The following is a 22,691-nucleotide window of genomic DNA, read 5'->3' as shown; positions in this document are numbered from 1 at the left end:
GAGATGATGCATGAGGATGAGAAAAACAAAAGGCATAATGCAGTGGAAACGTCCAACAGCTCCAGTTTGTTGTGACACGTCACCGTACACACTGCCATGAGAATACACAGTATCTAAACAAAAAAATTTAGAACATATCTGAAGATCGAAACAAGATACAGTCGAGCCCGCTTATAATGAACATGAGCGTCACGTGGCGTCCATTCGTTATATCCCGAAGTTCGTAGTAAGTGGACCACAGCTTTAAAGACAGTTGCTTGTCAAAACACAAAATTTTTTTTTGCGAAAATGTCCCTGATGGACGTCTGTTTTTGCTGCGCAGATTCGATGAGGGAGGTTTCCAGTTTACTTAAAGCAGAATCGTGCTATTGCCAAGGCCCTTGGCATAAACAAGTTGTCTGAGGCACTCTATGTAGCTCATTTCTACAGGCACACTTATGGGTGCTGGCTCCGAAGTTTCATCCTCATCCGATTCTTCCGTGTCACTCTCGTCCCGCCCTTCAGAAATGATGCCCTCGTCCGTGCACGGTTCCGCGGTGTCGGCATCGTCATCGACAGAAATAAAACCATTCCAACCAATGTCATGACCCCCCATGTCAGAGTCGACGACACGCTGCCACAAATCGCCGCCGGGCTGGTCATCTTCCGAAGCATCAGGCTCAGCATCAGACACTGTGTCGACGAAGCCGGCCTTGCGGAAGCAGTTCTGCTCGCCAGTGGCCGCCACCTCCGCCCAGGTCGCTTTCATCATCTCTACAGCTGAATACAATGGAAATGGGCATGGTGTTCTTGTCCGCCAACACGAATTACACCCAGGGCCAGAGATTTGAACAAAGCCAACGAAACGTCCGCACCGCAACAAGAGTGAAAAAAGCGCGCGATGGGGTAGACGTGAAACGTGCACCGGCGGCAATCAGGCCAATCAAGCTAAAGATACAGACGCGCAGTGCCAGCGGAGAGACCAATGAAGGGAGTCCGTGAGCGTCAGTGCAGCCACCTCTTGGCTCCCATGGAAGGCCTGCTTCACGGAGTGTGACCTCCGCGATCGGCACCGGCGGCGGTGCGGTTGTTCGTGGAGGCCACGCGCAGATTTGCAAGATAAGGAGAGGGGAGCGTAGTTGCGAGGAGGAGCGGGAGGGTGATCTTGGTAGGCACATCGGCGGGGAATGGGTAGCTCGCTCGAGAGCGGCACGAAACAGGGCGGGCAGTTCGCCTGCGATAAGGCTCGGGAAAACATGCCGTGCGCCGGGCGCACAAAGGGGTCGGAGGCAGGTTATCTCGTATCGCGGCGCCGGGTTTACGCCGTCCGTTCGCTGTAACCGATCAGCAGGGCTTAATGACGTTCGTTATATGTAGTGATTTTGTGCGATTGAAACAATGTATATTTTGATGGTCGCGCAGGTCTCGTTCGTTATAAGCGAAAGTTTGTCTAAAGTGGGGCCGTTATATGTGGGCTCGACTGTACATGCAGGGAAAGCTATCAAATGCAGTCCGCGGAAACTTTCTAAAGTATTTTCCCTTCTTTGCTATGGCCATCAGGGAGCAATCCTCCACCCTCAGTTCCTATCCCATCTGCTGCATGTAAGCCTAAAGCTGACCCTATGAGTGAGTGAGGGTGAGTGAGCGAGAGTGAATGTGTGTATGAATGAATGAATGAAACATTCGTACAGCTCTATAGTGGTCTTAGCGAACTTGGTGGGTAGAACCCCTAGTCCAGGGCCTCCGCGACTGATGGGATGATACAGGTCTGGTTGATCAGTTTATGCTGATCTTCCAGATGATGGCTTGACACTGCTGCCTCCCACTAGCCCACAAAAGAAACCTTTCTAGCAAATATGACAGGCAGCCACTTTGAGCACAGTGAGAGCACTGCCCCTTTGACAAATGTCAATAAAAGATTAAGAATACAGTAAACCCTCGTTATAACGAAGTCAGCGGGACGGCGGAAAAATTCGTTATCAGCGATAATTCGATATAGGCGACAAGCTCGAGAAAGCTAACACAGTCGAGATTTAAGGGGGGGGGACGCGGATCTTTGGGACCAAAAAATCGCGCAAAAATCGACTTGGCAAATCATAGTTGGGTGTGTGTCATCATTTTCCATCATAATCCCAAGTTTCATGGCTGAATGCCCCGTAGTTTACGAGAAATCGACACGCAAAGATGCAATTTTTACACGAAAGCTCGCGAAGATCGGTTAGAAAATGCCCGTTTTGAGTCGCGTGTCGCGTCAAAAGTAGCCGGCGCAGCGAGGCGACTTTTGTCTCGTTTGAAAGAGCGACGCCTCAGCTTTCTTTCCCGCCAGAACGAAAGGCCTACTGCGATTGGTCGCCGAAAAAAAGAAAGAAAACAAAATATAAAAAGTTGCAATGCTATTGGACACTACGCGGCGAAATTCAAGCGCCTCATTGGCCGGCGCCATTTTTTGAGGCTCCGCGCTCGTCCTGCGACGCCATTTTGAAAAAGACCACCGTGGCGTGAAATCGTATCGGAAGTTCGCAGCGCGCCTAAGTTTGGGAAAAAACGTAAAAAAGGCCGCAGCAAGCAAGCGGAAGACACAAGTACTGTATGTCGGCAGGGATGTAAACCAGCAGCAGCGGAGTGCCTGAGCGTGGACCGGCGGATGACGCGACCTTGGCAGCCGTTGCGGCGTTCGTTCCAAGCGCGGTGCACATCGCGGCTGCAGCGGATGACGGAGAGCCGGATGGTTTTACTTCACAAGCAGGGATCGGAAGAGGGAATAACGAGGCGCAGGAGTGCAATTTGGCGGTCGTGATAAGCGCTTCTTACCAGCTTCGGCGTCCGCCTTCGACACGGAGCAAATCGCGGGCTCGGGCGAGATTGGCAGCAGCGGGTCAGAGTAGGCACATTTCTTCCCAGCGCATTGATCACGAGGAATTGCGAAGCACGCCGGTGATAAAATCGCCACTTTGGCAGCAATTTCTGCAACCTAGCGCAAGATGTGGACGCTAGCGAACGAGCATGTAGACGCCAACCCGTCATTGTCTGCGGAGCTACCGACGACGTCGTAGATTTGGTGGCAGACTGCATGCTTCACTTCACAATACAGTGTGCACCCTCGACCTCATTTTGCAGCTTGCTAAGCGGCGGCAACGGCAAAAATGTGATTCAAACCATTAGCTATGGGCCTTCTAAGCTCTTTGTTTCGGAAAATTAAGCACTGTAATGTGCTTACACAGCTTCAAAATGTTTCGTTTTTTGTGTTTTTCTGTTTCATTTTCTGCACCACCCTACACACTGCTGACAAGCTTTTCCCGGCTTTGGTTCGCGCGATTTTCACCATTCTTGTTTTATTTGAAAGCTGAATGATTGGAGCTTGCAATAAAACCATTAACAGCACTCTTAATAGAATGTGAAAATATTAAACAGCATAAAGAAAAATCACTTTTTTCCTCGCCACTTTTATGTGAACTTCAAAGCATTGTAACTTTAATTGCAGAAGGGCTAGAACAATGAAAGTATCCTTATTGCAAGCACTAATAATAATAGAATCCACTGGCATAAAATTTATTTGAATCTGAGCAGCCAACTTTTCAAAAAGTTGTCGAAATAATTTTACCGAAATTCTTGAATTCATAAGAAACGGCGCAATATGCACGAAAATGATCACCATATTTGAAATTACCACATAAACATACATAACTGAAATTTTAATTTTGCTAAGTTCAATATTAAAACTTTTTTCTCCAAGACCCTCTTCTCCCCTTAATTGCGCCGCAACGGCAACGAAGTCAAAATACAATGTATTCAGCTAAGCAAAACTTTAGTAAGGTGAAAAGAAGGCAGTGAGTTTTGCCTGTTTCAAGTTCATACCGGGCGCGAGCAAAGCCTGCTCTAATTTGGCCAAGCATTGCAGGAGGCCGTGGTCGCTGCCCGTGCATTCAACCTTGTTTCGCAGGAGGCGTAGGCACTCGCGCGTCTGCACCATAGTCGGCACTTCACGTGGCTCTTCATCCGCCGGCTCTTCGTCCTCGTCAGGACCACGAACAAAGTCAATTATATCCGCATCCGTCGCTGGGGCAACCACGGGAGCAGCAGCGTCAGCCAACGCGAATGTCTCGAAGTCTCCTTCTACCTCTTGGCCAGCAATTTTATAAGCAGCCTCGTAGAGATCGCTGCAAGTCCGGTCATCGTCAGGCTGGTCATCGTCAGGGCCGCTGACGACGGCGTGCGTAAAGCAGTTGGCGACCTTCGAAGGTGCTAGTTCCTTCCAAGAAAAGTTTAGCAAATGGATCGCACCAAGCAAATCAATGCTATACCTCTTGCTCGCGTCATATGCCGTAAGCATCTGCTGCAAAAGAGCCTTGCGGTACAGCTTCCGGGTAGTTTCAATGATGCCCTGATCCATCGGCTGTAGTACCGCGGTTGTTTTCGCAGGCAAAAATTCCACAGTGATTGCCGTCAGGTTGTCGACCTTCCCGTGGCTTGGGCAATTGTCAATCACAAAAAGCACTTGCCGATTCTTTGCGCGGAACCGTCTATCCATAAGGCGCACGTAGTCCTCGAAAATAGCTGTAGTCATCCACACTCGCTTGTTGCTTCTGTAGATGCATTCCTTGGGAATTGCTGCATTTTGGAAGCACCGCGGCTTCTCTGCCTTCCCCAGTATCAATAAGGGAAGCTTGTCCTCGCCTGTTGCATTGGCACCAAACAGCACCGTGACAAGCTCCTTGCTCTGTTTTCCGCCAGATGAGGATGCGCCAGGAGTAGTGAACGTGCGATTCGGTAGCATCTTATAGAAAAATGCTGCCTCATCTAGGTTGTAGACGTCTCTGTCTGCATACTTTTCGAGTAGAGCTTGGAGCCGATGTTGGCGCCATACATCTACGGTGTCACGGTTCACGGCTGCGCTTTCGCCGACGATCGACTTCGAGGTCACGCCGTGTCGTTTCTTAAACCGTTCAAGCCAGCCATTGCTGCACTTGAAATCATTATGGCCCATTTGGAGGGCGAGAGCTTCGGCTTTTGCCGTAAGAGCAGGTCCATGTATGGGGAGATTCGCCCTCCTGGCGTTCTTCAGCCACTCTAGAAGTGCACCTTCCACTTCCGGATATCTAGAATCACGATTCCGCTTTCTCTTCGCCGAGAAGCTCTTTTCAAAGCCATCCAGCACAGCTTCCTTGTTCTTCAATACAGTTGATAAAGTAGACGGCGGTATGCCGAATTCTTTCGCAATGTCAGTTTTCTTCCGGCCGCCTTTTTCCAATTCTTTTATCAGCAAAACTTTCTGCTCCAAAGTCAGACACTTTCGCCCGGAGACTGACGAAGCCATTTGTCACTGCAGGCCACAAAAGCACATGCGAGGCACGCCTAACGAAGCACTCCGAATAACACGCTATCACTCCCGCATGGTCAGCAGCCGAGCGGCGTTTTTTTTTTTTTGCCGCACCTTTGCGCGATGCGCGCGCCCCCATCCATACTGAAATCAGACGGGTGCGAGGAAGGGAAGTCGCTGGCTCTCGCGTGCAAAATGCTCGCGAGCGCCTCTCTCTCGGCCGGCGTGGATCCGCTCAGAATCACGTGACGCCCGCTCCGGCTCTCATTGGCCCTCTGTCACTACCCTCTGCCGGCGTCGGTGTTTTTTTTTTTTTTTTGTTCCGCCAGAACTCGCCGATTTGACAAAAACGTCCTCTCCGGCGGCAAAAAAAAAGCTCGGCTGCCGTCGACGCCACTTCGCTCTAAGCGGGTCAAGCTCTTCGTGCGCTTCGAGTAATGCGGCTTAAAATGCATGCGTTTGGGTCGGGACCGGTAGAAATTTCGAATAATGCGATATTTCGAGTAATGCGATTTCGTTATAACGAGGGTTTACTGTAGTTAGAAGAGTTCGTGCACCAAATCCATTAACCAACTACATACTAAAGAGCTTTTTAGGCTACCCTGCCCCGACTTGTAAGCTAAGCTCGAATCGAATTCTAATTGAATGCACAAAAAAAAAAAAAAATAATTCCAACCTTATCTGAATGAGCATTGCATGCAGAGCTCTGAGGAACAAAGGACGATGCTAAAACAAACGGGTAGCTGCTTCACCATATTTACTCCCATAAGGAATGCATGTAACATTTTGCCTATCAAAACGGGTATTTTTTTGCCTCATGCAATAAACGCATTCTCATTTTTTTTTTGTTGCCTGAGCATTTTTGCGGTAGATGCCATACTACCAAGAGAGGCATTCCAGGGTAGATGGCGTGAATGTGAGCGCGTGTCAGCAGAGGGGACACACACAACTCAAAACAGTCTAATGTTTCCAAAAATGCACCAAAAACATGGCTGCTCCAAACTGTCAGGCATTTTACAAAAGGCTAAAACCATGTTAGCATCATGCCATTTTGCTCAAGCTCCGCCTAGAGCTACTGTCATGTGGAGCTTTTGCCCCTTGTGTATTTACACACCTAAAGAACACACCCCCTACTTTGGCTGCCAAAAGTGGTAGCCTCAAGGTTACCACTGTGCCAGAGTTCCCAGTTTTGGCAACCAGCAAATGGATGAATCCCCACCTGGGGTCCATGCAGGGTCCTGCCCAAGCATGCCGGCATTGGCCGCTGGCTGGGAGACCCGCCGACCTTCCACCGGACCAGAGGCTCCGTCCTGAAGTGACAGCTCCATTGTCTGGCGTGGCAGGTCCTCAATGCTGCCCGAAAGAGAAGCCGGGGCACTCATCTGTGGCGGATGCCCTTCAGTGCTCCGCTGGCCCTGCACGAAGGAGCAAGCAGCACACCAATACCACTCAAGAAAGCGCTTCACTTAACATTTCAGCAACTGTCGGCAAAACGGTGCTTCTCAGAGTACAGCCTTCAGTAACAAAAGGCCTCAGAATGACATGCCATAGGCAATACGGTAAACCTACATTCATTGTAATTGCAAATCTCGAAATATCTATTAGGTAAGTTGCACATTTTCACACTGCTCAATAGGTACCGTGTGTTTGTCACTGGTTATCCCAAAGAGTTTCCCGATGAAATTGAGGCATCTCAAAATATGGCCTCTAAAAGGTGCAGAAAGAAAAAAAAGACTGGTCTGTGCAGCCCACATGGCCTGCACTGATACAACAAGCAAATCGACACCAGCATGCAACAATGCACGTCCCTGCAATTCTGGCACTGGCACCGGCCCAGATGCAAATGTTGGAGAATTCACGGCAGAGACACAAGTCTAGGACACACTGCGCGTCCCAGGGCAATGACGGCCACACAGGTTGAATTGCACCCTGATAGGTCGAACATGAACAGAACCAATTGCCACGTCAAACAGTTCAAAAATTATGGAGGATACTTGAACGTGCTTTGAGAGTGAAAACATTAATTTTTTAATTTATACTCTTTCCTTCCTTTCTGACGACTCACCTACTCATTAGCATACAGTTGCAAAGCAATGCAGATACAGATTCACATTTATTTGCAAAGAAGCAACGCTGTTTTGCAGCCTAAGGATTGCGTGGTCGCCTTGTAATCTGCAGGTCCTTATTCCAATGCCCTGCAACTTCAGAGGAAAATTTTTTCTTGGCTTATGACGTCATTGGGGGTTTTCTGGTCCACTTCTCCTGGATGCCAACAACGATGCGAGGTTTCACTGTTAATGGGCCATATACAGCTTTTGCCTTAAAATATTCTCAACAAACACATGCTACCAGCACACGAAATGCGGGGCAAGCACTACGTGCGCTTAAGGCATGACCTGTGGCTGCATTGCACAGTTTGGTATCGCTTAAGTGAGGTGCTGAGGACATGAAAGCAAGACTGGCTCCGGTACAATCTGAGATTGTCACTTTCAAAGGGAATGCGGGAAATGGCAAAGTTAGATATTTTAGAAGTCGATTGTTTTGAAGCAAAGTGTTTTTTTTGTACATTCATGAATTTTTTGGACTGTTCGATTATCTGGACGGTTTTTTGGGTCCTGTGGAGTCCAAAAATATCAGTCAGTGACTGTACATTCAAAAAACAATAAAAGTTACATTCATGTCAACTATAACCTGGCACCTGAGCTACTCAGCAGTAAGAACACAGCTGCTCTCTGGCCCCACATGATTCTAAATGAAAAACAGGTGTCGGCTCATGCACCGAACAGCATGCAATGGCTATAGTATTCAAAAATTCAAGCAGCACAGGTCAGTGAGCCACGATTAATTGTGATGAGCCAATGAAACAAACTGGCACTCACATACCAGGTAGGGTGCTCAAGCAAAAGGAGTCTCACACACACTCGCATGACGGCAGCTGAACACAGATGGCTGGGTTTGAAAAGAGGTTCTCAATATGCGCTTTAGAAGATATACTAGTACGGTATCTTAACATCCCAAAGCTGCATCTGGGGTATGAGGGACAGCGTAGTGGAGGGCTCCAGATTAATTGCAACCACTTGGGATCTTTATCATGCATTAAAATTGCACAGCACATGAGCTTATTTGTATTTGGACTCGATCGAAAATGCGGCTGTGATTCGATCCAGCAACCTTGGGGCAGTGCAGCCGAAGCACTGAGCCACCATCGTGGGTGCATTTTAGGTGAGAGATGACAGTACTGCATGTCTGATTAAGTGTTAACGCAATGTCACCATGGTGGTGGCTGTGGCTCCCGATGGGCCCACAATGAGGGAGGTGGCCTGCCTCTGGGACCCCCAGGACGGGTCGGCTGTTCTCATGCCACCTGGTTCACTCCAGTCATCATCTCGCATCACTGCACAGAGAGAAACAAGCAAGGACATCACCGCAAAGCTCCAAGACACGTACTATCACGCTCAGTATGAGCTACACCGCGCAAGCGCCCAGGCATGCGCTAGTGCAGTGTAGCTCATACCGAGCGCGATAGTACATAGAGGAAAAACCAGAACACTGCACACAAACCACTTTGTGGTGAATTCCCAAGAAAAAAACTGCAGTAGACGAGCCCAAACCCCTTCATAAGAGGCAGCCTGGCACACTTTGAAGTGTCCCTAAGACTAACTTAAAAATGAAAACAGTCAGCAGCTACGCAGGCCCTGTGATAAGTACTAGTACCATAAACAAACAACAAGTACACAAGAATGATGCTTGCATTGTCCCTAGATGACGGCAGCATTCTGACTGTGCCGGACTTGTTTTCAACACTATCGCACCATGCCAAAGAGCAGTCTCCTGTACAGTCAACAACATGCTCAATACAAATCCACACCAAAGCAAGCTGGAAAGGCTGCAGCAAAGTATGCCAGCAATTCATGTAGTTATGAGAGCAGAAATGAAGGTTATTCATGTTTTTGTGTTCTGTATCCCTTTTGGTATGGTGGGCGTTTTGGGTTTAAACTACAAGACCACGCCATAGTTGCACCACTTGTGCCATGTAGCCCTCAGTACCTTCTTCCCGCTGTGCCACCGGGTAGGAGAGCGGAATGTCCGCACCAGGGACCATCTCTGCCAGGCGCTCCATTATCTTCTGCACCTCGGCCATGGGTGGCCGCTGCTCGGCATGCTTGGACCAGCAGCTGCAATGATAAACACGGGATGCACACACAGCGAAGGCTTTGCAGCTGTGCAGTGGTGTTCTTTCCCCAGTGGGCCACGAGGGCCCCCGTGAGGGAGTGACACAAAACCGATGATTGCGATCACTTGGTGGCACTTCCTGTTACAGTGGAGAGCACTTTAACAGACAGGGGCAGGGGGGGGCGAGTAGACACACATATTCATACATTTGAGTGACCACATGAGCAGAGTCTTGAGAACGCATTCCTTTGTTGTTCACTTAGCTGCTTGATTTCAGATACATATACCACTATTCCTTGTTGGTCAGTCCAACAGATGGGGTGCTCACATATTCGTCCCCTCTTTCCTTGTCATCGTAGAGGGTGCTTCCGTTATTTCTCTGACCTCCCTGCTTTTTTAACTCTGCGAGTATGCTTGTTCGCCTGAACCTAGGTGTGTGGGGCTCTGTATATTTTTTCGAGAGGCACTTCGTCCCATGCATTACTGGGTTGCATTATTTTTTCCACACACAAGCTCTCATTGGCAGTCCTTGAAGCCAAGAAAACCACTGGGGAATTTCATGGCTCTGAGTTGACAAAGAAATCTTTTGCCTTTTCCTTGGGTTGCCGATAAGCTAAGTAAACCGATACACACACACGTGCTCTGCATACGCACAGTCATTTAGTACATAGCTGGTGGGGACTGAACGACACCATCGTCCGAGAGGTGCTACGCCGATTACTGCCATCCTCCCCACTGCCACAAGCAGCGGCTCTGATGGATGTGGTAGGGGAAGAAGTGCAACAGGCACTTGGCACACCGACGGCCACAGAACCCCAGGCCATGACCTACGCCGCTGCAGTAAGGACTCCTCAGACCCAACGACAACCCCTGCATCCTGTCCGACATAACAACTTGTTCCCGAAAGCCACCTCCCTGCCCCCGCCCGCCCAGCCTACGATCAACGCTCAAGCCCCAGGAAATGCGACGCCTGGAGGACTTCCGACAACCGACCGCTGTGCCTCCATTGCGGTGAGGCCGGCCATATTCTTCATCACTGCCCGTACCGACGTATCGGTCTTCCGGTCTTCGAGGATTTGCCGTTAATGCCCCACGACCACGCTTTGGACAATGTCCGCAGGTAATTGACGAGTACCTGCGTCGAGAGGAGTACACGCTGAACCGCTTTTCGCGCTCACCACCGACATCAACCTCGTCCTTTGTGTCGCCACGCCGCAGCTACGCAGCCGCGGTACGAGGAAGTCTCCCAGACACCATAGGGGAAACTAATGACAGCAACCTCTGGAGGTGAGGTTGCTCACGAGCGAAGCACCGAAGATCCTCCACCGACCATGCCCCATGAAGACGCTGCACCTGTGACGCCGCATGAAGAACCTACACTCGTTGCACCGACGCTGCCCAAAATGACAACCCTGACCATGACGCAAACTGCCTTTAAAACGACGCCACCACCCAGAAAAGCTTCGACCACACGCCCCACCGGCGACGAAGCCGTGACCCGACGCCGAAAGCGACATGCAATGCAAGAGTCAGGACCTCCGACTTAGAAGTGACTATCGATGGCCGGAAAGTTACCGCTCTAGTCGATACAGGAGCCGATTACTCGGTGATGAATGGAACATTCACTGCGCAGCTGAGAGAAGTCACAACGGCTTGGGACGGCCCACAAATTCGCACGACAGGGGGCCACCTCATTACGCCATCACGACGATGCACAGCGAGAGTGACTGTCAAGGGCATACCTATCCTGCAACCTTTGTTGTGCTACTGCAATGCTCCTGCGAAGTGATCTTAGGTATGGATTTCCTTAATGAGCATCAGGTGATCATCGACGTGCGATCCAAGCTGATCATGCTTTCGACGGACGAAGCCATCGCTTCAATGAAAACTCAGGAAAATTACGTTGCCCTGAGTGTGCTGGAGGAAGAAGTGAGCGTCCCACCCAGTTCAAGTGTTATCGTGACCGTAGGTGTCACGAAAGCCATTAACGCTGAAGCCATCATCGAGGGGAACATGCAGTTGCTTCTAGACCGAGGAATCATCATCACAAGAGGCATCGCACATTTCTGCAATGGCCAGGCCGAAGTACTGCTGACTAACTTCAGCAAAGTATACCGGCACATTAACAAAGGAACGACGATTGTCTTCTTCGACGAAATATCCGACATACAAGACTCTTTCGCCCTCTCCGACGCCTCCGCAGAAGATTCGCTTGACCAAGAGAACTCGCCCACTTTCGACATCAACACAGCCCTTCACCAGAACAGACAAGACCAGATCCGCAATCTGCTTCGAAGCTACAGTGAGTGTTTTTCGACATCGCCGAAGGTCCGACAAACGCCATGGCCAAGAATCGCATTATAACGGACCAACACGTCCGACCTCTTTGTCAAAGCCCCTACCGTGTGTCACCGGGCTGGAGCGACGGGCTGGAGAAAGTCATTGCATACGCTAGCCATTCCCTTTCCAAGGCCGAGGCTAACTATTCGACAACTGAGAAGGAGTGCCTTGCCATCATCTGGGCTATGTCAAAATTCCGCCCCTAACTTTACGGACGATTGTTCAACGTGGTCAGCGACCACCATGCGCTGTGCTGGCTTGCCAATTTGAAGGACCCCTCTGGCCGACTCGCTTGATGGAGTCTGCGTCTCCAGGAGTTTGACGTCACCGTCGCTTACAAGTCCGGACGCAAGCACTCTGATGCCGATTGCCTCTCATGGGCCCCTGTAGATACACTGCCGCCGGACGACGATGAGGACGCCTTCCTGGAACCCATCAGCCCCAGCTCTTTTGCTCAGCAGCAACGCTCGGACCCTGACCTATAACGCCTCATCGAGTACCTGGAAGACAAGGTTTCTTCGCCCCCCGCCTCATTCAAGTGAGGACTGTCTTCCTTCTGTGTGCAGAATGAGGTCCTTGTGAAGAAGAACTTTGCAGCGAGCAAAACAGCCTACCTCCTTGTTGTACCTGCTTGCCTCCGCGAAGAAGTTCTACACACTTCACATGACGAGCCGACAGCTGGACATCTCGGGTTTACTCGCACCCTCCGCCGCATTCAAGACAAGTATTACTGGCCCCGACTATCTGCCTATGTTGCACATTATGTGAAAACCTGCCGAGATTGTCAGTGACGAAAGACCCCTCCCACACGACCAGCAGGATTTCTGAACCCCATTGAACCTCCCCCAAGCCCCTTTCAGCAGATCGAAATGGACTTGCTTGGCCCTTTTCCAACGTCAACGACTGGAAATCAGTGGATAACCATAGCGACCGACTACCTGACTCGCTACGACGAGGAGAAAGCCCTACCGAACGAAACAGCAGCAGAAGTCGCCAAATTTTTCATGGAGTGCATTCTTCTTCGTCACGGCGCCCCCGATGTGCTCTTCACGGACAGAGGAACTGCATTCACGGCCGAACTAACGCAAGCCATCCTGCGCTACAGCCAAACCAGCCACCGGAGGACAACTGCACACCATCCGCAGACCAACGGAATGACCGAGCGCCTGAACGAAACAATCGCCGATATGCTCGCAATGTATGTCGATGCCGAACACAAAACCTGGGATGTCATCCTGCCTTACGTCGTCTTCGCCTACAACACCGCAGTGCAGGAGACCACCCAGATGACGTCTTTTAGGCTCGTCCATGGCAGGGAGGCCATGACCACGCTAGACGCCATGTTGCCCAACGTTACAGAAGAAGGGAACGTCGACGCTGCCGCCTACCTTCAACGCGCAGAAGCAGCTCGAAGGCTTGCCCGATAACGGATTAAAGATCAGCAGCGGTCCGATGCCAGATGCTACAACCTACGCAGACGCAACGCGGAATACAAGCCAGGAGACCAAGTCTGGGTTTGGACGCCCATTTGCCGCCATGGATTGAGTGAAAGCTTTTGCGCCGCTATTTTGGCCCGTACAAGGTTCTTCGTCGGCTAGGTGAACTGGATTATGAAGTCATCCCTGACGCAATGACTGCATCCCAGTGACGCCACGTACGACCAGAAGTTGTCCATGTAGTCCGTATGAAGCCGTATTATGTGCGCTAAAGGACGCTGCATTTCCATACTCTATTTTTTTCGCAAGATCCGTTTTATCTCTTACTAGTCGCATTATTTGTTTTAATGCATCGGGTCGAAGCTTCTTTGAGAGGGGAGTAATGCTGCGAATATTTGCAGTGTTCGTTCTTCAAACCTGCTGCCACACCACTTTATCGCTTTGTTTGCGACGCAAGACGCGACTAGATTTATCTCGATTGATCGCAGCCAGGCAGAGCTGATTCTATGTTGTTCCGGAATGTTCTAGTAACTTTGCACGCTCTATCTCGAAAGTTCACTATCAGCTTTAAATTGAGCACGGCCGACAGCGGCGGGCAGACGACCGCCGAGCACGCTTGTCGCTTCGCCGCCGCCGAGTGATTCAGTCTATTTTGGGCGCAAGTCAGCCCAATAAACAGTTTTCTTTTAGAAGACCTTTTGTATGTCTTCATCGCTCCTTCGACTGCCGTCACCACTACGTGACAATATCATGTGTAGATGAAAAAAAAGAGAAAAATATATTGAGACACTTTTTTTTTACATAACATGCAACTGTTTTCCAGAGGAGTCCTTCAAAACCCATAAACACACACTGCATTTACCAGCACCGTTAAATATGTTCTAAGTGTCAGTCTTTTAAAGGGGGAAGCTGGTCCTTAAAAAATTTGAATATCATAGTCACAACTACAAAATTTTCATAGGAGATGCATTTTTCATGCTAATTCCAAACATGCCATAACATGTTATACAACTTTTTGCCGAGAAATTTTAAGAAGTTTTGCCGCATGGAACTTGCTAAAATGCATGCCATTGCTTTTTTGTTTGGTTTAGTTTACAGGGGGTTTAACGTCCCAAAGCGACTCAGGCTATGAGGAACGCCGCAGTGAAGGGCTCCGGAAATTTCCACCACCTGGGGTTCTTTAAAGTGCACTGACAATGCACAGTACACGAGCCTCTGGAATTTCACCTCCATCGAAATTCTACGGCGGCGGCCGGGATCGAACCCGCGTCTTTCACGTTGGCAGCCGAGTGCCATAACCACCGAGACACGGCGGAGGCTATTGCTTTTTTGTGACATCATGGAATGCAGCAAGGGGGGTAAAATTATCATAATGCCTATCACAGAACTTCACAGGGTTTTGAAGTTGCCATTCCAGAAAAAGGAAAACAAACTTTTCTTCCTGTTTATGAAGTGGCAATTTTTTGAAAACCCCAGAACTCAACTTTGATAACAGGCAGGAAATCAATTGTACGACTCTTCACGATATAATGATGCTTGCCCGGAAGCAAAAGATACTTTTGTTACAGAGAAAATTACATTTAAAAAATTTTCGTGTCCCTGAATTAAAACTCCGCAGTCACTGTACTGGCAGACCAGTGGTGATGGTGACATCTGCATGTAACCAATAAAAAGCTCGGTTTATAGCAAAAGAACAGTTTTTTCTTTGTAATTTGAATAAGGCAACCAACCAATACAGGCCAACTACAATTCATCCTCAGCGACACCTTATAGGGACCAGCATTGGAGTATTGCATGTCACAGCTGCAGCAGCAGGCCAGGGTCACCTTGCCGCCGGCCGACCTTTCCACCTTTCCTTTCATTGAATTACTTTCTCTCTCTGGACACAGTGTAGCTGTATGCTGAGCATAAAAGACACTTGATCCCAAGCAGTGTGCGAGAGAAGACACAAGCCATCCTCCAATCCATTTTCTTTAAACTGTGTCCATGGGAAAGCAACCAAATGTTCTCATATCTAAGGACTCATCTTGATCGAGTTCATCTTTGCGGGTACCTACTGTATTCCAGAACCTTGCCACCTGCAGTGATTTGACTAGCCCATAGTCACAGGGAGGATCAAGCTACAGCCAAGCACAGCCTCCATCTTTCTTGACCTGCCCTTCCCATCAAGCCTTACATTAAAACAAGAAAACAAAAAAGAAAAACCAGAAGCATGGCATTGCTTCTTAGTAGATGCTCGAGCTCCGCACTGCAACAAAACAAGGTAATGTGTTGCTGGGCCGCACCATAGGGTTGTTGTCGCAACAGAACAAAACTCTCTTTACTTGCACGAAAATGAGCTAGAGTGAAGGGACGACTGTGAGTGCTTCCACGACTTCATAGATACGATGCTCCGATAGGCCCCGTAAATTTGCACAATTGGAAGTGCAAAATCGAAAATGAGAACCCTCTGAAAAGCAGGTTGGGGCAACATTTTTTTTGCATGTATATTTTCAATTTCCCTCATCAGAAAACTCCCACTTGTGAGTAGTGATTTCTCCATTTGTCTCTGCATCTGTGTTTGCGTGACGTCAACAACCCAATGGAGGTGTAACCAGTATCACTTCAAACGCAGTTACATTGTTGCAGCGCCCCTTGAGATGCCACTGAAAAAAATGCAGCTCACTAGACTGGCGTGTTCCACATACGAACATGAGGTATTAAAGGGCAACTTAAGAGGTTTTATAATTTGATGAGTTTAAAAGGGTCGAATGTGTGAAACATGCTGGTAAAGCCTGCAAAATCGTTTTGAGCTAGCATTTGAAATGGTGGCGTAATCACCGAATAAAGCGGAGCCAGAGTTCAGGCTTCTCTGCAGTGCATAGTGACGGGCAGAGGCCCCGTTAATGACGTCACGTATGAAGGCGTTGCGTTTCCAGCGAAGAAACAGTTGTTTCAAGGAAGAAAAGCAATACCATCGAAGGAGAAGCTCACAAAGCATTCGTTGGTGGCATTGGACGACTCACAGCAGCATGCAGGTGAAGGCAGCGGACATTTGAAATTTGGCGATAATGACGCCGCTACAAGTTTCCCTGCATTCTCCGATGCAGTGAAGAGAAGCCTGAACATTGTCGTGGTTTTAGTCGATGATTGCATTACCATTTTAAATGCTAGTGCAAAAACACTTCGCATGCTTTACCTAGAAGCTTCATAGATTCCAATTCTTGAATAACCTCGAATTTTCAAGAGAACATTTCAGCTTCCCTTCTAGAGAGACACAGCTTTGAAGCCCCCAAAAAATAGTAAAAAAGAGTAAGATCTTTATTATTGTTGTATCAACTTGTATACCTAGTTTTTCTACGCAGTTGCAAAGTTTCATTGCTGAAATCAACAGAGAAGTATAATGTAAAAAATAAAATTGATTCCTGAACCATGGCTGCTATGCATTGTGGAGAAACACTCGAACAAAGGCCGTTTTTCTCCGCTAAGGTTTTTCTCCCTAGGTAGTCACCTTGCAGAGCAGATTTCTTCATTGTTTTATCTAATCTGTAGAACTCCTAGGACCATAGTTCCAGTCAGGATATTTCTTCTTTTTCCAAATTTTGTACTTTTTAACTTTTTAAATGTAAAATTTTCTTCTCACCCTAGATATGTCAACAGGCACTACATCGTAATGACCCAAAACCAACATTTACATTTTGAAAAAAAAAAAAAAACAAAAAATAAAATACTTTCAAGGATGTCTTGTGTCTTGACCTGCAGCACGCCAGTAGGAACGCAATGAATGTTGAACTAGCCTTCTGCCATACACTCTTCAACTCTGCAGCCTTTTCGCAAGATTCGGAAGAAAAATATATAATTAGAAAACAATTTTCAGCAAATGTACAGTGAAATTTTGTGACAGTAGCCATAAAATTATTTTTAACATGGACAAAAACTTTGTGTAAATGCACCGAGAAACAAGAGTTTTCTCTGAAAGCCATGTACCCCATTAAGAATAATCAATATGGAATTCACTGGTATTGTGAAAAAAATTTTTTTTCTAACTCAGCCCAGTCAACAAGTTCCTGTAGGTGCGTACAGTGCACATGACTCATCATGCAGTGATGTGTGCGAGTGCCCATCATAGGTCAGCACACTCATTCATGAGTGCACTCGCAACTACTCACTCACACTCATACCCATGTCTGCGAGTGTGAGTAAGTACTTGTGAGTGGCCGTGAGTGTGAGTAAGTCCCCTCTCATGGTGCCGAGGTATGCCGCCTATGTATTTGAAGTGTCACTACTACTCACCTAACCATGAGCTCTTCCAGGATGCTGGGAAGGCCGCGGATGAGTGGAGGCCTCTTTCCTGCAGCACAACGAGAGGACAAGCTGGTCTGCACACAACGACCCCGCTCAGAGTCATGGCAAACAGTGAAACTTTGACAGAAATGCCTTGCAGTGCATGTTCTACACAAAAAAAAAACCCAAGTCTGTAGCAGTGATGTGCGAAAACTCAAATAGTTTGCAAATCATATTCATTACTCAACTTGATCCAGGCCAAGCTCGCACTCCTTGAAGTGCTAAAATGTGGACAAAAACTAGCTAAATGATACAACTTCTCGTTAATCGCGAGTCACAGAGTCAAACACCATCGAGCTTCATAATCGTGCTAAATTCCAAGGATTTTTCACCTTTTAAAAAGTAGGACCTGCTCCTTCCTTGTACAGTCAGTAAATAACATGCTTGAAACCTCGCATGCACCACTGCTGAGTCTTGTACCTGTGCAACCCACCACCAAAATAAACGGCTTACAGGCAACTGTGCTGATTCCAGCTTAGGAGCTCTGTGCTTGCATAATGGAAAGAAAGTGCAGTACCATCTGTACCAGTGCAGTGATGACCTGGCAGCAGTCGGTAAACCTGACATGCACTGAAGATTTCCAGCAGGACACAAACTTTCGACTGTGATTATCACCTTTTTTTCTTACCACTGAAGGGCTCTTACTAGGCCTATATTTTTTTTTTTGTAAATAAGGGCATCGCCCTCATAACCAAGAAGGTGCGGAGCCATTGCATGGACACGAAAACATGTACTTCCGTGTTTTCGCAGCGCCCACTATGAATGTACGAACCACCATGGTGGTTGAGTTTCCATGGAAGCAAAACAAAAAAGGCACCCATGTGCTGTATGCCATCAGCACACATTAAAGAACCTTACGTGGACCAACTTAATCCAGGAGCCCTCCATAACGGTGTCCCTGGTAGCCCGAGTCACGTCAGGATGTTAAACCCCACAGACCATACCATATCAGAAGCCGTGAGGGAAGAAAAATGAAACAGCAGAAATAAAATCACACGAGGCAGCTGAGTAAGTGTCGCACTGCTAGCCAGCATGTCATGTTTTCATGAACCACCTCTTTTTTTTGTGGCTGGGTTCTGCTGCTCAATCAGAGGATGCAGTTCTGCAGTTGTGAGAGAATGGAACCAAACACGGCAGTGGCTCAAAGTGATGCGCTTCTCAAGCCCCTATGCCTCCGCTCTTACTGCATATTAGAGTTTTATTATAGTGTACAAAGACATATGCAAAGGCATCGCGTACGCTATAAAATAGCGTGCTTCGTACTGCGCATGCACCAAATGCTATTCCAAATTGAGGTTTAACGTACGTGCGCGTTACATACACTGTTTCTCGAATTTAGCGTGCGTGCTCTTGCATACGCTAGGAAAAATAGCGTTGTCAAGATGGCAGCACCCACGTCACCCGCTTCAGAGAGAATTTGTCAATGTTATTAGGTTTTTAGGCATATTCATTGCCTTTAAATGGCACACGTGATATTCGCTTTGCCTCCCCTCCCAACAGCAAAACAAATGAGGGATAAACTTGCCCAATTATTGATTCAGTGTGACGATTGCGCCGTTCTTAACCCTAACAAGACACCGCCGACTGTGGACTGGCTTGGTTTGGATTTTTACGACAAGGTAGTCATAGCCTTGCCAAGCGCAATCGTTTCGGGTGTAGGCAGAAGGGTCCGAAAGACCTTAACATGATGTTTTTAAAACCTTGCTCGGTTCAATTATGTAAAAGAAATTAGGCCCTGACTCGACTGAACTGGCTATCTGCGCGCTACGACTTTGATAACCTTGGCTAAGTGCGAAAAATGTCACAAAATATTTTCACATTTTAAAACCAGATGGCGCCCCTGCGTCCAGCGCTATCGTTACATTCGGTTTGGCATACGATAAACTAAAAGTGCTCATGCGATTTCCAGTGTAACCACCCGCTAAATGCTTGAGTATAATGTACGTAAGCGCTCATACGCTATACTAAATGTCTCTATTAGCACACATCTAGCTTGTCATCTGTTCAGTACATGCTGCAGATGTTGGCCTAATAACCTGCTATCTCAATTTACTAGTAAGGCAGCCAGTAGGATGAAAGATGACACCATACACCATAGCCAGTGGGTGGGAGGAGGGTATGAGGGGAAGGGGAGAGGAGAGACAACGCACCCTGATGGACGGCCCACATGATGCAGAAGGCGGGCGGGCCACAGTCCTCGAAGGGCTTGCGGCGCGTCAGCACCTCCCACAAAATGATGCCAAAGCTGAAGATGTCACACTTCTCCGTGTACGTTGAACCTGCGAGAGGCAGCCACACTGCACCCACACTGAACCACATCCAATCATCACTGGCCGCAACCTGCCTACTTCGAAGGTGGCAATCACTAAATCTTGCATAAAGGTACTTAAAGGGGCTGACAATTGACCGAATATGCTATGAAATTGTGGTCGAAATAAAAAGTTCTTGTCCCGCACTTAAAAATGCCTGAAAGGATCGGGGATTTTAATACTGACAAAATGAGGATTTATAATATGAATTTATTATTCAAAACAACACAAATCAGCGTCAAGCAATGCCCTCCAGTTAAATTTGGGAACTATCTGTGTATTCCACCATGTCACCCCATCTCAGTAAAGCATGAGTAAGTATGTATTGCTAAATGGATAATTTTTTCCTTTCAGAAGAGATTGTCATGTATTATTACAGTTTACTCTCTCTTAATCATGATGATGATGCTGTTTTCTTCAATGTGTAATCTGATGTACAAAAGCACAAGATAAAAAGTGATGCTCCCTTCTGACCGTAGAATTGAAAGTGGTTTGAAATGTTCCCACCAGATGGTGCCACAGCGCTTCAGATTAGTTGGCAACCACCGTCTGTTAAAACTGCTATTGAAAATGCCTATGTCAATGTACTGCAACAGCTCTGCATGTGCAGATGAAAGTGGACCCTATGCTATGCAAAAATTAATCACTGTCTGCCAGTTGCAGCCATGTTAGTTTTTGAATTAACACTTTTGCCGGGGCTTGCAATCTCTATCATGCTCGCTTATGTTCCACTGATCAAAAAATTCCCCATAAACACCTTCGTCCTTAATAATCAATTGTAGGATCCTTTACGGGAATAAAATGAAATTAAATTATATGTTCCTCGGTCGGAGTTAACAACAGACGGAAGACAACAGACTTTTGGAGATGCATAGGCACCTAACTGAGAGGGAAGGGAGTCCTGTGATTTTGGCGTCGGGAATTCTATTCACATGGTCGTAACTCTGCTTTCCAAGTCAGCGAGACGTAGGAATGTGTCTCACAAGCTCACCACCATACGTGGTCTGGTGTCAGTGAACACTTTCTGAAAACCCTGCTGGTGGCTTGGACGTCTCGGTTTCTCCAGCGTATCCCTCATGAGGAACTTCTCCCCAGCAGTTGTTAGGCGGTTTAGCAGCAACAAATGCCACTTGTGTTAGCATATCCTGCCCTGCATTAGTCTGTTTGTTCTACGCTGCATTGTTTATTCTGCTGCTATGATGACTGTCAGCTGTAGACAAGTGGCCAATATGCACTTCTCCCCCCTTACAACCCCACATGTCCTACTTCCCGGAACGCAAGAATGACAGTATATGGACTCCAACTGCCCCTACACATTTCTTGAAAAAATAAAAACAACAAAGAAACATAAAAAACAAAAACAAAAAACCTTTGGCTCCATCTGTACAGACAAGCCAACAGTAACTGGAACTGCAGAAGGCAGAGCGGAACATATTTTTTTTTTTTCAAATGTGGCGTTGAGTAGAGTGTGAAATTAGTTGTGTAACTGCGAAGGTAAAAGAAAACTTCGCAGAAAGTAAAACAGAAGACAACCACATGCCACCAGCGGAATCAAAAGCCACAACCTCTGCATGTTGTGTGCTCTGCTCTACCATAAGATCTGTATGATCAGACAGCAAATTCAGAACTGGCCACATCAGTCTGCTATCGCAAGAGAAAAAAAAAAGATAAAAGTATAAGCGCCCAAATAATTGGCGCCACTCACTCTCAAAGACCTCGGGGGCCATCCAGGCAGCGCTGCCCTTGTTGTTGGTCATCTGCGTCTGCACATCGCAGGCCGTGCCAAAGTCACAGATCTTCAGCACTGTGCCTCCATTGACCAGCAGGAGGCTGCACCAAGGCACACACACATTGCTGCCACACGCCCAGCACTTTTTGGAAGAACAAATTAGAAATGCCCAGAGAAATGTGACAACACTTCGCTCACGATAAACTGCTATATTTCTTGGATACTACAAAATATTTCCACACAAGAAACACTTCTACCTGCCATTCATTGCTTGCAGCACCGTGGAAGCTACAATTCGTCATCTTCTATAAGTGTGCTGTTCTCAAATGCTCCCGCCCAGCCCCAGAAGCCATCTACATGCACTTGTGTCTTCCAGTCAACTGTTAACAAGCTGGGATACACAGCACAGTGACAGTAGAGCTCATCATCACATTAATTTCACAAAGAAATATCGCTGATTAGTTTTTGACAGCAGTTAGATAAGCCTGGACATAAGCAACCTCAAAAACTCCACACTTTTTTGTTACCCGACTGAACTTCCTTTATCAACTCTACAATAATAAATTAAACCTGGGTCCTGGCTTGTACCTGCGATCTCCCTGAAGACTATCACCTTGTATTAATCACCACCACGCTGTTACGACCTACACAACAAGAGTTGATGTTTTTAAACATGCTTTCCTTCCAAAAACAATAACAGACTAGGATAACCTGCATTCACAATTATTTGTAGACACCACATCAAGAGAAAATTTTGTTAAAATTTGGAAGCATATGTTGTCCAAGTTGTTGTCTAAGCATATGCATTTAAACCTCGATATAACAAAGTCAGTAAAATCGGCAGTTTACTTCGTAATATTGAAATTTCGTAACATCAAAATTCGCCTCCTAACATGCTAAGAATCCGCCAAAAATGCACTGTGGATAACTCACAGGAAAAGCCTTTATTCGCGATTAAAATTCTTCTTCTACCCTTTCTCTGCCAGAAGCAATAGCGTTATGGGTGTCTTATGTCGCGAGCCGCCTCAGCACGTCCATCGCGCCAACCATCTCATGGGTGTGGTGGGAACGACGCATTGTCTCAA

General features: G+C 47.5%; 1 protein-coding gene across 1 annotated transcript in view; it reads right to left on the bottom strand.

Moving 5' to 3' along the window:
• Positions 1–22,691, bottom strand: part of LOC144096605 (mitogen-activated protein kinase kinase kinase 7-like) — a 101,248-nt gene that overhangs the window by 20,137 nt on the left and 58,420 nt on the right. The window contains exons 6-11 of the mRNA XM_077629412.1: positions 21,583–21,707; positions 19,719–19,847; positions 17,518–17,575; positions 9,344–9,471; positions 8,569–8,690; positions 6,516–6,711 (exon numbers count right to left, since the gene is read on the bottom strand). Of these exons, the coding sequence (XP_077485538.1) occupies positions 6,516–6,711; positions 8,569–8,690; positions 9,344–9,471; positions 17,518–17,575; positions 19,719–19,847; positions 21,583–21,707 (758 nt within the window). The remainder of the gene's footprint in view (positions 1–6,515; positions 6,712–8,568; positions 8,691–9,343; positions 9,472–17,517; positions 17,576–19,718; positions 19,848–21,582; positions 21,708–22,691) is intronic.

The sequence above is a fragment of the Amblyomma americanum genome, chromosome 7 (genome assembly GCF_052857255.1).
Source record: "Amblyomma americanum isolate KBUSLIRL-KWMA chromosome 7, ASM5285725v1, whole genome shotgun sequence".
NCBI classification, from domain to species: domain Eukaryota; kingdom Metazoa; phylum Arthropoda; class Arachnida; order Ixodida; family Ixodidae; genus Amblyomma; species Amblyomma americanum.
The sequence above is the reverse complement of the archived record's forward strand: the minus strand, read 5'-3'. Positions and strand labels throughout refer to the sequence as shown.